The 16,731-nt window shown below is 36.1% G+C and overlaps 1 protein-coding gene across 2 annotated transcripts in view; it reads right to left on the bottom strand.

Annotated features, from left to right (window-relative positions):
• Positions 1–16,731, bottom strand: part of PREX2 (phosphatidylinositol-3,4,5-trisphosphate dependent Rac exchange factor 2) — a 166,376-nt gene that overhangs the window by 54,865 nt on the left and 94,780 nt on the right. For both annotated transcript variants that reach the window (XM_041412732.1, XM_041412733.1), the window contains 7 exons: positions 15,539–15,761; positions 14,986–15,193; positions 9,920–10,099; positions 7,085–7,179; positions 5,068–5,150; positions 4,639–4,729; positions 3,281–3,409 (listed from right to left, as the gene is read on the bottom strand). In XM_041412732.1, coding sequence (XP_041268666.1) covers positions 3,281–3,409; positions 4,639–4,729; positions 5,068–5,150; positions 7,085–7,179; positions 9,920–10,099; positions 14,986–15,193; positions 15,539–15,761 — 1,009 coding nt within the window. The remainder of the gene's footprint in view (positions 1–3,280; positions 3,410–4,638; positions 4,730–5,067; positions 5,151–7,084; positions 7,180–9,919; positions 10,100–14,985; positions 15,194–15,538; positions 15,762–16,731) is intronic.

Genomic DNA, 16,731 nt, shown 5'->3' with positions numbered 1-16,731 from the left:
AGGAAAGGCTAGATTTTAGTTTTATTTTGTTTTTCACACCTTAAAATATTTCAAATAGACAGATTTTGCACTGCATGGTTTATTATTTAAATTGAAATACATTTTTTATATCTTCAATAACCGAAAGGCTCCGTCAAACCTCACTCCTAATTTAAAGTAGATGAGAACTTTCTCAATTGCATCATATTTCCTGTTTAAACTTAAAATTACAGTGCTAGAAAAACAACTGCACACTCTCATGCAGTTACATGACTAGCTGACTAGAACTCTGGCTTGCTCCAGAACACCTCTCCTTTTGATCAAAAATCTTACCTATTTTTTCTGTGGGAAAAAGCAACTACAGAAATGTTTCCTTCTCTTTATTTTGTTTACACCCTTCTGTTGTTGAGTCCCTTTCTATCCATCCATCTTGTTCATTTTCCTGGTTTCTACTCCAGCCTTTTCCTCCTGTGCTTCCCAGTTCTTGTGTTACATATCTCACACAGATTCACAATCAAGTGCCTACATTATTCTTCCTCTATTTGGTGGCTGTCCAATTCCTGCCCTGATTACTGCCCTCTCCACCAAAATCAAGTACTTCACCTTCAAAGATCTGCCTGTGCCAACAACTTATCTTTAGCTTTATTGGTTTAAAAATTTATTAGGCCCAGTCAATCCAAGAAATAACTTTATACTTTTCTTTAGTTACTTAGCTCCAGATAAATCCTCCTAGAACCTGCATATCACTTCAGAGAACTCGTCAATGCTAGCAACTAGATTAGCTTTCTAGGCTGGTCTTTTACTATAACCATTGAATTTTTTTTCTTTCTCTAATGATATAATAAGGCAAATGAAATGAGACAAAGCAATGTCCAGCTATATTTTAATTTTACTGTTAAGGAAGGTTTGGGCGGTTTTTTTCTGTTTTCTTTTTTTTTTTTTCCCAATCTGTGCAAACTTTCATGGATTTTTTAGTAGTTCTCCCAGTTCTAACACTAATAAACAGAAAACTGACAGACCAGAGTACTCATCCTCAAGGCATTCAGAGTTTTCCCATTTCATCACATTTATTAAACCAAGTAAATAAAAGGAATCTTAGTATTTAGTACTTAAAACATTTCATCTTTGTGAGGCTCCCATGTCTCCTACAACAATGCACTAATCAATCTAATCTAACAGATTCTGCAATGCAACAGAACAATGAACAAAAAACAAAAATATCCTGTGATACTTTTATAAGAAGAAAAATTAGTCAGTTTTCAATAAGGAGATGAATTTATTGTATTCATCCTTACTTTAGCAATAATGGTTAAGTATGTTTATAACAACTGGAAGTTTTAATTAAAATTTTTTTGCCCACAGTGAGTGAAGTTGTGGTCTCCTTTAACTACTTCCTCTTGGAAGAGAAAAATGTATCTGCTTTCCTCAATTACTGAAATATTGTCTTTTACTCAAAAACAAACAGGAAGACTCTTCTAAAATCCCAAGACATTGTTCAACTTTTCTCATAAGCCCAACTAAACAGTCATATTAGGTGGCACCTTTTGGGTTTTTTAATAAATCAAGTGAGTAAGAGAGGAAATGGGGAGATAACTCTCTGTGCCATGTGTTAGGTTTTCAGCCATAAATAACTCAGGGCAGTACTGGTGGTTCTCCTAGGTATCCAGACCAGCTGAGAACACAGTGTATGATGGCAAGACAGGAAGGAAGAAATCAAGAAATCAAGATACAAAGGGAAAATGGAGCTGTTAAAAACATTATTAACTCCACTTCTTGTTCATCCGATTTCAGAAAATCCAGCTGCTGGTTGTTTCTCAGTACTGAGCTGAGTACAGTAAAAAATAACTTTTATATTACAAAGAGGCAGCAAGTAATTTGGACTTTGATGAACTCTCCCACAAGATTATGAATAATCTCAGCTCAATATTGAGGGTATATGACCATTGTTAAAATGGGTTAGGTCTAATAATTCTCTTCATGGGCAAACGAGTTCTGTGAAAATAGCCTGGTAAGCTCAGCTTCTGAAAGGGGCCAAGCAAGAACTGTTCACAACACATTTCCATTTCCCCTCGACTTTGAAAGAAACCCTGATTAATACTTGCAAATAATTTGGTTTAAGCTGAAGAAGGACCTCTAGGAAAACAAAAAGGATTCAAAACTATTTCTTAATTTTTCGTTCAGTGACAGCCACCATTAAGCTAAAAGGTGTATTCTTAGTATTGGATAGTCAACCCACTGTGATTGACTTCAAAAGAGAGATGTTTCTGTGGTTGTTTTTATAATTTTCTAACCCAGGGTCTGAAAATATGATGTATCTCAAATCAGAAATGCCAAGTCAGAGAGGGAAGAGTTTGTTTGGTTTGGCTGGTTGGTTTTTGAAAGTTTATAATAATAAAACTTATCACAAAGTTCTTTCCCATTGGTGTGATATTTAACAGTTTCTTTAAGGGACACTGTAACAACTAGCCCACAAACAGAAGAAGCTAAACACACACAAATAATTTAAAGCTAGTCTTAAGTTTTTGTTCCCACACAGAATCCTAGCATAGGCATTTTTATAAAAATAATCTTAACTCTTTATTTCTGTTTCTTTATCAAGCAGCACAGGAAATAAAGCAGGAATTAAAGGCAAGAGACTGGAGGGAAAAGGCCAGTTACTTTCTTATGAAGAGAGGGGAGAAAGCCTAAAACCTCCTCTTCACTGGTGGTGAAGAGGAGCAGAGTACTTGTAACTTCTATACAGTGGTGGAAGGGAGGCAGAGGAGTCGTCCATCCATCAGCTGGGATGGATTAAATGAAAACTATGGCTTTATAGCAGAAGGAGATATAAGAACTCCAGAAAAACACAGAGAAGACCAAGGTACAGGACAAAAGCAGCAGAGACTTTATCTCTCCAGTTAAGACAGTGGGAAAAAAAATAGACTAAAATGAGGCTTTTGTTGAAATTAAACTATCAGTCCCATGAAGTTCTGTGACAAATCAGGCAAGCCGACTGGATTGAAAAACCTAGCACACTGAAAAACCTACCAACTGAAAAGCAGAAAAATACCATATCCAATATATGGTTCCTTTATTTTCACTTGTCAGAAAACTATTTTCTCTTCAGCATCTAAAGCCAACAGGGTAAGTGCAAGACAGCTGAGATAAACTCTACTAACCTTGTTATTGAGAGTATCTATAGACTACACTGTGTTCCACCAATCTTGCCTAGAAGCAGCAGGAAGGAGCTGTACCTCTCACCTTCCCTTCCCTCTGCATCGTTAATGAAGTGCTTATTTATGGTCAGGTTGCTCTTACTAACCTTCAACAAATTTTCTGATATTCTGGGCAAGGCCCCGGACACTGCTGGGGAGGTTCCAAGGGTCTTGCTTGATGTGGAGTCGTAGCCTCTTTGGACAGCTGAGCTTTGGTTCCATTTCTTGCTGAAACTCTAAGCAAGGACAAAAATAGTAATTTTCTGCTTAAGCCTCCTGAGAAAGTCACAGTAAGACTTCTTTTTTTTCCTAAATGTTTTCACTGCTCAAGGAGTTGGCCTTGAACATATTTAACTTAACGTTAAAGCTATGGTGACAGATCTAACAGTCATCTAAGCTCCCTGCTGAAGTCTAAGGAGAGAGTGAGCAGCATCCCCAAACGTGATTCTTTCTGAAGCAGGTCCATAACAAGGTGCATAGTAAGTGGAATCCCCAAACTTTTAGAGGCAAAATTGTTTCAATCAGAAAATTAAATTTAAACCAAAATTACTTACTTTAAAAAAACCCAAAAAAAACCCCAAAAAACCCAAATCCCCAATCTAACAAAAGAAAACCACCAAAAAAAAAGGAAAAAAAAAAAAAAGAAAAAAAGGAAGTTATGTGTTCTTTCATAAATTCAGGCCTCGTAAAACCTCATAACTGGGGTAAAAAACACCCTCTGGCCACCTAAAACCAGTTTTTACTGAAAGACATGTGTAGGGTCAATACACCTCACTACTGATATTAATGAAACATTCATTTTCCCATTGAACTTTTATTTATTTTCTAAACTCACTGAAAGAAATCCTTTCTATTTTTTCATGACTTACCACCACCAACAGATGCTTACTTATACCTTGACTTAAGTAACCATACCTAGACTTAAGCAATCATACAAGTGGTAGTAGAGTGTCTGAATTTACATACAAGATATATCTTTTTAAGCAATCAGTAATATTTACATAAGTATATATTTGACATAAATATTGCTGTGACTATAAATCTCAAATTATTTGTAAATCAACTTCAAACATAATAGAGCTACAAAAATAATAAAAATATGGCATTAGTAATAAAACAGATCAGGAATGGCTTCAGTAGTTGCAACAAAAATGTATTGAAAACACTTGCAATATAGATAACAACACTGCTTCTTGCTTCAAAAAACTCAGCAATACAAGTCAGTTCCGAGTCTAAAATTCAGTTGAATTTGAATTTTTTTCCTACATTATGCCATAAAATATAAGGAGTCAGTTTTCAACTTAGAATTAATATCTATTAAAAATGAACTTCAATAATCAGTTATTGCAGAATATACCAAGATTAAGCAAAATCAGTCCTTTAACAGCAGCTGAAGGAGTGGACAGCCATGGCCATGGACCCTTCAAGCTGCCTTTTCATTCTCATAGCTAGAAATAAATGTTACCTTGGAGACCTCGACCTGGTGTAAAGTACTTTGTCTGCTCAAAGGCCCTCATCACAGCTGGTCCTTTCAAAAGATTGACGATTGAATCGACCTGTTGGGATCAAGGTTCTGTGAGAAAGATGTATTTATTTTACAGCAACAATTAGAAATTCTTTGTGTACGAAATGTGGACTACTGACAAGCAACTCTGGATTTTTTCTTACCTAATGGCTCTACTTAAAGTAACAAACTGGAGAACATCAGGCTAAATTTAAGGGCCTGTTTAATTTGCAGTTTTGGACTATTTACAGAAAACTGAGGGAAAATGAGTAAATACATACCATCTCAGTAAACAGTGGGAAGCAAAATTAAAAAGAAGAAGTATTTTCTAAAGACATCTTAGTTCAAGCACAGACATCAGTATCAAAGCCAAGAAAAATAATCTCATACTTGACCAAAGAGATGCTCCAAGCAGCTATGGAGCTTGTCCTGTTTATCATGGGAGATTCGAACACTTATGGGAAGCTCATCACCTGAAAAATATTTTAAAATGAGAAACTGTTTAGAAGCTTCAACGTGTTTTCCAAAACCTTTGCAGCTTAGCTAATCTGCTTTGCACAGACTGATGCTAACACTGTCGGGACTACAGTGACTGTTCTCCCTACATATTTTGCATTTATTAGTTACTCGATAATACAGAAATAGCTCTTAAAGAAAGGACCACATTCAAAACCCAACTGGTCATGGTTCTGGAAGACCTGCTCTAGATGAGCCTGCTTGAGGGGGAGACTAGACCAGATCATCCTAAAAGGTCCCTTGAAACCTCAACCATTCTGTGACCAGAACTCCCCATTCTTCTCTTCTAGAGAACATACTGGAACTAGAACTCAGAGTAAAGAGCCAAGTATTGTGAATCCAACACAGCAGACTACAAAGTCACTGAAATGCATTCAGTGTGAAGTTTTTATAAGGACTGTACAGATAGTAAGAACATTAGGACTGTGAATTAACTAAATGGTTCTGAGATTTTAGTAATTCAGCAAAAATACAGCACCCAAATTATTTGACATGAAGCTTTTAGCAGCACATACCACATCATTTCATAAGAAAGTGCAGAGGAGAAGGACTCTTTTAGGTCACTGCCCTGTCACTTGCTCTTTCAGACAACAGGCAATATACCTTCAACTCTTTCAAAAAATGTTGAATAACTGAGTTTAAAACTGGTTTTACTCCTTGATGTTGGTTACAGACAAGAAGTAGCCACTTGATCATTTACGATCCAAATTTATTCAAGGTTAATCTAGACTCATTTTTCTTGTGTCAGTGAAACACTTTAATGATGCTTTTCTGTCCTTGATTTTTTTTAGCTCCTTTAGTCCTTACAACCATTATACCTCTTCACAGGATTTTAGCTGCAAGAGAGCAAAGTGCCCAAAACTCCTGATCTGAAGTTAACCAGGTTGGCTTTGGAACCAGCTGACAATTAAGCCAGCAGAGAGTGTGAGTTTCCCCGAGCAGCAGCTTTTGTCATCTAAACCACCGCATCTGTGCTTGGCTAACAAAGACATGTTCTTTTAGGCACCTCAGCTGGCACTTCAGCTTGATGCTGCACAAGAGTACATCAGATCATTCTTATCTTAAGCTGAAGATATGGACCCTGGGTCTCCTCTTTTATTAACAATTCATTATGTCCTTCATCCTTTACTCTGCAAATGAAAATGGAAATGAAATTCTGTCTTATTCACACTACTCTGCATAATTCACAAGGTATCTTAGATACCTTGCATAATGTCTTAATACTTTCCTGTTCCAACTGAAAATATCTCTCCTGGTACAATGAACAATAAAAGTTATGGCCAGGCCTCACTGGTGGGTCATATTCATAATATGCCCAGTTTTTTTCTTTTCCAACATCATTCCCAAATGATAAACTCCCAGCTCAGAGCAAATTTTTTTTTTATTATTAGTCCCTGAGTATATGACCTCCTTCTCCATGCAGTTAAATTCCATCCCATTCCTATTAGCAGCTGCAATTACTTACATCCAATTTGTTGTGGCATAAACAAGAATGTGCTTCTCTGCAGTCACACATTCCTTCCTATAAACACACAGAGCCATATCCAGCTGCCTAGGTGCTGACACTGGCTAGGAGAGCATTCCACACTCACCTAAAATGCTCCTGACTCTGTGCAACACAATGCACTGTCAAGACATTAAAGACATGAAAAGCACTGACTCCAGGAGCTCTAGTACAGTCTATTCACAGAGATAATGGAATGTTGGCTCTCTTTTACAGAAGGATTCCTAAGTGTAGCACTAGCTAGGCAGAAGCAAAATTATGAACTTCGATTACTAAGGAGGATGCAATTTTTAAAATAAAAACAATAAAACTGCCAGGTAAATGAAATTAATAAAATTGAATAAAAGGAAAAGAAGACAGATTCATAGATGACTTTTCTAAACATACCTGAATCCATTTCATCACTGTGAAAATAAGAACTGCACTGACTGCTACAAATGCTGGTGAAAGAGGCAATGGAGTTCCTATTGCTGTTGCAGTCACTTGAAAATAAAACACAAAACAAAAAAATAAATAAAGTCATGTCCTTTAACACAGGCTCTGTAAAAAAAATTTATGGAAATTCTTTCCCTTTTCCCATACTAAATATAATGATGAGATGGTCTGTGAAATTCTTTATACACAATAAAGATCCCTGTGCTTAGACTTTCATTTAATTTGCAGTCCTGGTAAGACTCAGAAGACTGGATTCCCAAAATAAATGCTTCAATTATCTCCCTTCCCCTTACCTGTGAACAAGTACTTGCAGAATAGTAATACAGGCTCTGAATGCAAAACAACCAACTTTTCTTGCATGAGTGGTAGTTTTTTTATCTGTGCTCAACTCAAAAAACTCAAATGTTTTAGTTACTTCACATTTTCTCCTGGTCCATAGCTAATACAAACATTGAGTCTTTACAACTTGTATAACCAAGTCCCACTGTGGGTTTACAAGAGATTTGATTCGTTTGAATAGCACCAAAACTGAAATTACAAACTGTTTTCCTTGTCAGCCAAAACAGTTCATGATCCCATCTCTTCCAGCTGTTCCTTTTTTTAGAGATGCATAGACATTAACATCTGTGGCTTCAGTCAAAACTTCTATGCATATGAAATCTCACCCACATTGGTCTAACAGGGAGATTTTGGGATTTGAATCTGTAATTTTTTTCTGCTCTTTTCTCTCAAAAACAATTTGTTCTGTACAGAAAATACAAGGAGATACACCTACTCCTGCAGCAAAACCAGAGTAAAATATAGACTTTTGTACTAAAAATCCTATGAAGATATATTTTAATTCAAAGTCTTCAGAGCTGTGTAGCCATATGAAAATGATTTAGTTTCAATGCAGGAAATGCTTAAGTAATTATCCAGCAGAGGGAGTCTTAAAAACCCAAGTGAATGTAAGATAATGTAAAAGTGTACCTAAGGGAGGTTTATACATAATGATATGGGCCTTGTTTTATGACTTGGGTGTACCCATTCACCAAGATTAACATATCCATTATAAAAATAACACTGCAGTTATACACGTGCTCCCTATTTGTTTTCTTTATTTGTGTAGATACAGAAGTGACTTTTCACTAATTTAGAGGGAGTGCCTCACATTTCCTGGCTAATGTACGTGTTTTGGACCTGTAGTCAACGAGGTAAGTGAACGAGTTAAACTTCTAAATGAAGCAATATGATGTAATTACAATCATAACCATTAAGCAGATGAAAAGACATCAGTAACAACATGTTCCTAATAGTGGGTGAACAGTCCCAAGGAGTATTAAAAATTTCTGGCTGGATATTAAGAAATGTTTTCTAACTAACTCTATTCACTTATTAAAGTCTCCAAAGGGGAGATGAAGGTTAATTAAAACTGGGTTGTGCAAAGCATGAGAAAATAAAACACAAGAAAATGAGAAACAGATTAGATGCGTTTGCTGTATCATTCTGCATGATTTTTGTGTTGTTTTGTAAGGTTTAGAAGGAGACCCTACACAAAATGAGAGCATTATAATGGCTGACATTAGCCAAACAGTTCCAGTAATAACCACTGTGGCATCATGAGAGCTGGAGATTTTAAGTATTGACTAATACAATTATTTAAGCAAAGAAAAAGCATTCTAATCTCACTCCAACACTTGTCCTTAATGCACAAATTTTATGATTATTCTGCATACAGAACCCTATGTTTTATTATTCCTACACAGCCAGAATGGACTATAAGGGACTGGAATCAGAATAAAGAAAATGTTTTGAACAAAGAGATGCTCATATCCTGGGTCACACCTTCTTTCTCCACATACAAATCCTGTGCCAGCTGGGAAACCTCCCAACAGGAGCAAGCACACATCACTGGAGTAGCTCATGAACAGTCAGTTTGACACACCATGAACATGCAGGAAACTCTAAATGCGCTTCTGCTGGACCAAGAACTTTGCCTGTATGTTCACCAAGGTAAGCACAAAATGAACTTAATCTGTGCAAACTATCTCTGTGTTTACATCTGTGTTGTTCTCTTTCCACTCTGATGAAGAGTTCGTATCTACCAGGCTGCAATAATCAAATACAGCTTAGGAAAGAGATCTCAGCAACACAGAGTTCTGTATAAGAATGATAAACCTACTGAGATTCTAATTTCTGAGCATGATAATGATACTGAACAAATAATGAACCCTCATTTTACTTGCAGCTAAAATTTGAATTTCATTTTTATATCATTAGTCAATTTCTCTAAGCAAGAGAATACCATCTATATAAGAGCTATACTTGCTATAATTACTCCTTCCTTTTCAAAATTATTCGTATTCTCATTCACAGTATGCATATCAAATTCTAGAGGTGAGTTGATGTTACAGTATTTAGAGTGAGACAAGGTGAGAAATATATGTTGATAAACAGTATATTTTTCTTTAGATCAGGAAGAATGGTGGCTCTATCACCTTGCTTTCCATGGTAGATATTTGGTTTGTTGTTGGAGACGTAATAACCAGTTATTTCTAGTTTTTGTAAGACAGGTAATCTAAAGTAAAGTTTTAGATCTTTGGTTGTGATAGCCTATCCAGATTTGGGCAACCAAGATATAATAACTAATCTGTACTCGTAAGACTTTGTTTTACACATCCTGAGGCTAGTTACTCCTCCATCAGTAATGTCAGAATCATATTCTAATAGTCTTCATAACCACTTCATACTTTACAAGCTTCCATATTTGATTCAGTTGAAAAACAAAAATATTATTAATAAAGTTACCTGTAAGAATCCCTGTTACTGATGGTATCATGACCAGAATCCTCTTGTTCATCACCTGTTACACTGAAACAGACTTTCTTCCCATTCCTTTCACCCTTTTCATTATCACTGTCTGCTGGTATTAAAGGTTCAGGTGTTTTACGTTCTGATTTGGGAGAATATGTTATTGAAGAAAGAAGGCTGTGAAACACACAAAAATAGAGGCAAATTCATGTTTTTCAAAAGTGAGCTAGCAACAGGATAACATTTCTTATCATCATCCTCAACATTTCTTATCATCATCCTCCAATTATTATTCTATAATATGTGAAGGGAATATCTTAATTCAGTCAATATGTATTTGAAACAAGGAAAGGAAGTGACACATTCTGTTTTTAAAAAAGTCTAACAGTGAAACCCATTAACCTTACCAAATACTTATTAGTGTATGAAACCAATGATTCCAGCTGGAGAAGAAATACAGCACATTCTTGGACACTTGAGGTCAAACTGCATATTAACATAACTATTTTTAAATATGAATCCTGCACTTCCTAACACAAATCAAGAAAACATATGGAAGTAACTGTATGTCTGTGAAAAGCATGTATTTTCCCAATTACTACTGTACAAGACATGCCAGTGTGCACTACAAAGCATTCTACTAGGGCATTTTAATGATCTTTATTAACATCTCTGTGTACTTCGTGACATTCAAAGTGTCTAAGCCACCATCACTAGTAAAACTGATGATTAATATACAAGTGTCTGTGACGAGCACAAAAGTGACATCCAGCCAAGAAGAGAGAACAGTGCAGATTGCTACTTTTAGAACATGCAGAAATACTGGCAGTGAAAAATACATATTCTTGGATGATTAATTCATACTGAGATGCTCTAATTGACTTTCAAGATCAGAACAGCAACAATGGGCAATTGTCCTTCAATTCCTATTGCTCAAACACTCCATTAAAATCGCACTTTCAAATTAATATTTGGATTTCAAAAGCAGCATTTTTCTTGCAGAAACTACTTGCTAACTACCTGAAATCAGAGGACACCGAACTAAACTTTTTTCCCCTTTGAATTACTTAGAAATAGTAGCAGGGTTTTATTGAAGGAGCTGTCAGAATGGTCAACTGGCAAACTTTCTACCAAGTACATGGTAGGACTCAAAAATAGGTTAGATCTTCTTACATGAAATTCTTGCTACTGATGGGAATAGACAGATTTTATCGCACATATAGTTAAAGACACTGATCTGAACTGCAACTAGAATACAGAAAAATTATACTAAAGGTCTAATTTCACTAGAGTTTAAACTCACCCCTCCACTAGACTGATATCTTTTGGGCTACATTATGCCTTAACACTTCATATCAGTAGGAATTCACAACTCAGTTCTTTCCAGTCACTGCGAAGCATAATTCCATGAGTACGGGAAGAGAGATGGGACCCATATTTTACATCAGTGTTCAGTGTCAATCTCATGCTCCAGCACATGCATTTTTGAACTTGTCCTAAAATAAATGTGTTATGGAAGCAGAAACCCTTGGAAAATAGTTCTTCATACCTGTGAAACTTACTTTCTTAGTACGAAATATCTAAGGGGTTCAAAAAAAGATTAGACAAATTCATGGCACAACTTTCTAACACTGCTCTTAAACCAAAAGATCCATTCCAAAAAGACCATCTAGTTCTGCCTGCTGAAAGATGAGATAAGGACAAAGATAAATCTATACTTTTGCTTGTTCTTATGTTCCCACTCTCATCCACTTAAAAATAAAAGTTCATTCTAGTAACTTCTTGGGGATTTTGTTGTTGCAAGAAAATAATCAAGATTAAGAAACAAGTATAATGAACTGCAATTTCAGCTCCTGAAAGTATCTTCCCCGGAGTAATTATTTGTCAAGACACAGACAGACTATTATATCCCCTTCTTTTATGTGACTTTTAGTCACTGCTGCCAAGAGCTTAGTAAAAGACTGATTAAGGTAGCTGGATCTTTTCCTAAGGGGGCTTTTCCATTTCTCTCAGCAGGCAGGCTCTTTTTCTAAGGAAAATTTTTTTGCTGAACCATGAACGAAAGATGGAACTTTGGATTACCAAGTTCTGGAGAAAGTAGTTACTGAAGTCACTGACGCGCTCTTAAAAACTCAGTCCAGGGAGTTTAAAATAAAAACCTGGATACATCCCCTCTCCAATAATCATGCTTTAATATACTCCTGTTTTTCTTGTTAAACACAACACATGCACAATACATTTTCTCCAGAGATGGGCCTACTCCAAACAAAATTACCTTAGATATCTAGCTCTCAAAGGAGAAACACATGCGTGAATAGTAACTAGCAGCTAGAGAGTCTCTATGAAGAACATTTCAATGAAACAAAGAAATTTAAATCTTTAAAAAAAATCCTCATCACTGGAAATTAGTCCTATGTGCAACCCAAGTCAACATAACCCTGACAAACAAAACCTGCTATGGTTAGTCAAAGAATTAGAAATGGCAGTAACAAAAAACCTTCTCTGCCTTTTCCTCACTCCACACAGGCTTGAAAAATGTTCAAGCCTCTTGTATGCTCCTGAAAGACATCTTTTCAAAAATTAGCTGGGATGGTAGGAGAGCATAAAAACCAAGAGTGCATGAGAACCAAGAACCCAGCAGACTCACCATATAGAAAACAATTAGAAAAAGGACTTATTTCTGTGTAACACCTAGCAGCAACATGGGGTACTATTGGGATACCATTAAACTATTTGAATGTGAGCACAGTGGAGCCTGGAGAGGCTGTGGAAAGGGGATACATATTCTGTGTGTATTTCTCTCTCTCTCTGTCAGTACTACATCACTTATCCAAGTAAAACTCATCAGCAAATCATCTCCTAACTCCTATGCAGACCGTAATTAGGAGTACAAAATCTTCTCGTAAATGCTCCCTTGCCATAATCCACAGGCTCTCACAGATCTGCTTTTCAGATGAAACACTCATTTTTCAATTCAGTAACAGACAGCAGAGGTTGAGCAGATAACACTGCCCCAAGATTTTGTGAGCTGAAACACAGACCAGTACAGACCTCAACACAGAGGTCAGTACTAGAGCAGAGACCTCTAGTAACATGCATGAGCAAGTTTTCCAGCAGTAAGTATAAAGAGTACCAGACAGTCATTCAGTAGTCCAATTTTTCTGTCACACAATATCAATAGAAATCAAAAATGGTGATAGATACCATGTTCATATTATTCATCCTGAGAATATTAAAATAATGAGGATTGTTTAGGATAATAATCAACTCAATAAAAAAAGACATCAATTTTATTGTTACTATGCCACAACAAAAAAAAATAAATTCTATTGTCTTTATAAAAAGCACAAAATCAAGCATTTCCTCTCAGCTATTTAAGTATGAAAATTTCTAATTAAAGCATGGCTGTTGGATTATCTATTGTGTCACTCTATCTTTTGTTTCTTCAGTCCTAAATCTCAAGAGTTAATTAGCATCTGTAACTGTATTCTAATATACCATGTACCTCAGAACTGCTCACTCTTCCCTGTTCAGCACTTTTAAGTAGGTCTCTTGGCTATCCTGTTTCCTCTTTAGAACTGCTTTCCTCTACAGTAATTACTCACTGGCAGCCCACTCAATGTCCATGAGGAATAAAGCATGAAAAGTCAAAGTCTCAGTCCTCCTATCAGCCAAAGGTAAAATTTGCTAAATACATCTGTGTACCTTATACAAGATCAGCTATAAGGTCAGTGTACAGAAAATTCAGGAATGAAAAAAGTGAACCCATGTGTCTGTGTACAATTTTTGTCTGAGTGTGTGTATTTATATATACATTTATACAAAAGAAAGGCTCAGAATTTCCTGTGCTTTTGCATCACAACCTCAAGGGAGTGGAAAGGAAAGGTGTGGCATACTGGCAACTGAATTTCCTGAAGTATTGACTAAAATTCCATATATAATATTCTGACTTCCATGAGGAGGAGAGACAACACAGGCTTTACAGATAGTAATTTCTAAGTGCACCCAAGCACTGAAAATATCATTAATTTATTTAATTTACTTCATCTTTAGCATAATAATTAGCAGAACTATGTAAAGGCACAGGAAACAACATTTTCTTAAAAATACTGAGTCAACTCTTGCTTTCATTCCCATTGCAGTATCTGATACATTACAATTACTTATAATAATTACAATTGCTTACATAACTGTTACAATGAGAATACTATGAGAACAGTAAAAAAAAAAGAAATCCCACCTTCAGTACACATGAAAAGACAAATCACACCACAGTCTTCAAGATAACACGAGAAACAATGATACATCACTTATCTAAACTGGAGATCATGACAGATTGTATTTTCAGCTCAAAATATTTTGCTGGTTTTGTTTTCAAAATCAATTTCCAACATTTGCATTACATATGGAATCTTTCAAAACTTAAATATTTCTTATACTTCTTCATCCTTATCCCAAGTAAACAGCCCAGGAGTCAACTCACTTACTTTGCTAAAGAAAAAGCAAGTTATAAATCCTTGTCCTGAATTAGGATTAACTGTGATGAGACTCTGAGTCTCCCACATTCAAGCCAAATGTCCTAATCACTCAAGGGTGGCTCTCCCTCAATCCACAGCTCTTCCTTAAGGTCAATTTGGTTTTGAAAAATTTCTAACAAATTAATGCTCTCCCTGTAGGTGAGTAATGTCTTACCCAAAAATTCATCTGTGGCAATACCTGAAGAGTTCAATAAAGGCCATTTTTATACCCCTTTGTTTCCATTCTTAGTGAAATTGTAGGTGACATGGTATGCCTCATATTTTCCTCACTTCAAATTAATTAACTTTGCCACGTTATAAAGAAAATCGACAAACTGGAAAAAACCTACAAACTGTTGGGAAAAAAGTCAGGCATGCTGTGAAAAACACCAAAATACAACATTTCCTGCACTTAAATTTCTTATTTTACTTTGATTCTGTCAGAAGTCAGCATTGAATCCTGTGCTACACAGAAGCATTGCCCAGATTTATCATTATCTTCTATGGAAAAATTAAAGGCAAGTCCAAATGGTAACATTTACTTACTCATCTATTTGGCAGACACATGTTTCCACCTCTTTCAGTGCAGCTTGTAATTTGAATAGCAATTTTTGATAGACATCTTGTGTTTCTAAGTCTTCTTCTTTTAAGAGGTACCTCAGACCATGGCCCTCTTGCTGGCCAAGAGACTGTCCTGAAGGGGCAGCCATAGTAGTAATGGTATGTTGGACATAAATCATGGGATTCAGTTTACCTGGGAATAATTGAGAAGAATTTCATCATTATCTTTTTTTTCAACATACATTTGGAAGTTAGTAAAATAACTAACAGACACTGAAATATTTTTCTGTTTAAAATTCATGTACTTATTTAATTTTGCATTTTATTTGCATTTCAAAGTCAAGCTATTTAGGATAAAGTTATTGTGAAATTTTGACTACCCATTATTATGCTGTAAAATAAAACTAAAAATCAAAAGGGTGATTTCAGAAAGACTTGTCCTCAATTTTAATATTTGGGCTATAACCTACACTGATTACCTTTTAAGTCTCTATAGCAGAAGCACTGGACGTAGGTCTTTCAAGTTCAATTAACTTACCTTGATCAGAGTTTTTATTCTCCTTCTCATGGGAAGAATGTTTTCTGCTGTCTAACTGTACACCAAAGGCACTACCAAGGGAAGTTGAGGTCTTAGGGTAAGACACTTCCATCACATTGATATGGCAATTGGTTGGACAGAAATCACTGCTGTGAAGTGGTGAAATCTTTGACTTAGCTTGTTTGAAGGTAGGCCAAGCTCTGTTTTTTAATACTCTTGAAAACTAGAAGTAAGAAAGAAAACCAAATTTTGATTATGAGCTCTTCTTGTGTCTGCACATAGCTAACAATTCTTGTATACCTAACTAGAAAATAAAAGCTTAAAATATTTCAGTCATCCTTGACTTAAGGTGTCTTGACTCCGTAATTTCCACCTTTCTCTAAAAGGGAAAAAAAAATATTTTTCCTTTTACATTTTAAAGGAGTTGTTTTTTGAAGCAAATTATGTTTTAAGACATAAAAATACCTTTGTAACAGAGAGAAAGAATTTATTTCCCATTAAACATAATAAAAATTAATTGTCTTTCTGGGGAGCAAGTCTGAAACTGCTGTACTGCTCATAACATTTATAAACATCTGCAGATGTTTTCAAGCCAGTATTTTCTAAAAATACATGAAATTTTTGTCTGAAGCTATAATGAAGACAAAATCAGGAAGTATGAATTCTGGATTTCCTGATCAGGAAGGAGGAAGTCCTCTTTAATCGTATCTTATCCTCCTGCATTAGAAGAAGCATTGCAGGGGTTGGAGGGAAGTGATCCTGCTCTTCTCCTCAGCACCAGTGAGGCCTCCCCTCAAGTCCTGGGTCCACTGGGCTTTACAGAAATAGACACGAGCATATTGGAGAGAGCCCAGTGGAGGTGAGCCCTCTGAGATGATTCAGGGATGGAGCATCTCTCCTGTGAGGAAAGGCTGAGAGAGCTGGGACCCTCCAACCTGGAGAAGACAAAGCTCAGGGGAAAACACATCAATGTATATGAATGCCTGAAGGAATGGGGCAAAGAGGACAAAGCCAGGGTCTTTCCAGTGCCAGTACCACAGGCAATGGGCTCAAACTTAAACACAGGAGGTTCCTCTGAATGTCAGGAAACACTTTTGCACTGTGAGGGTGATTGAGCACGGGCACAAGTTGCTCAGAGAGGTTCAGGGAAGAGAGGTCAAATCTCCCTCCTCAAAGATGGTCCTGGGCAATCA

The sequence above is a fragment of the Onychostruthus taczanowskii genome, unplaced genomic scaffold (assembly GCF_017590055.1).
Source record: "Onychostruthus taczanowskii isolate IOZ18803 unplaced genomic scaffold, ASM1759005v1 scaffold4, whole genome shotgun sequence".
NCBI lineage: Eukaryota > Metazoa > Chordata > Aves > Passeriformes > Passeridae > Onychostruthus > Onychostruthus taczanowskii.
Note: the sequence above shows the minus strand (reverse complement) of the source record. Positions and strands in the feature narration are given on the sequence as shown.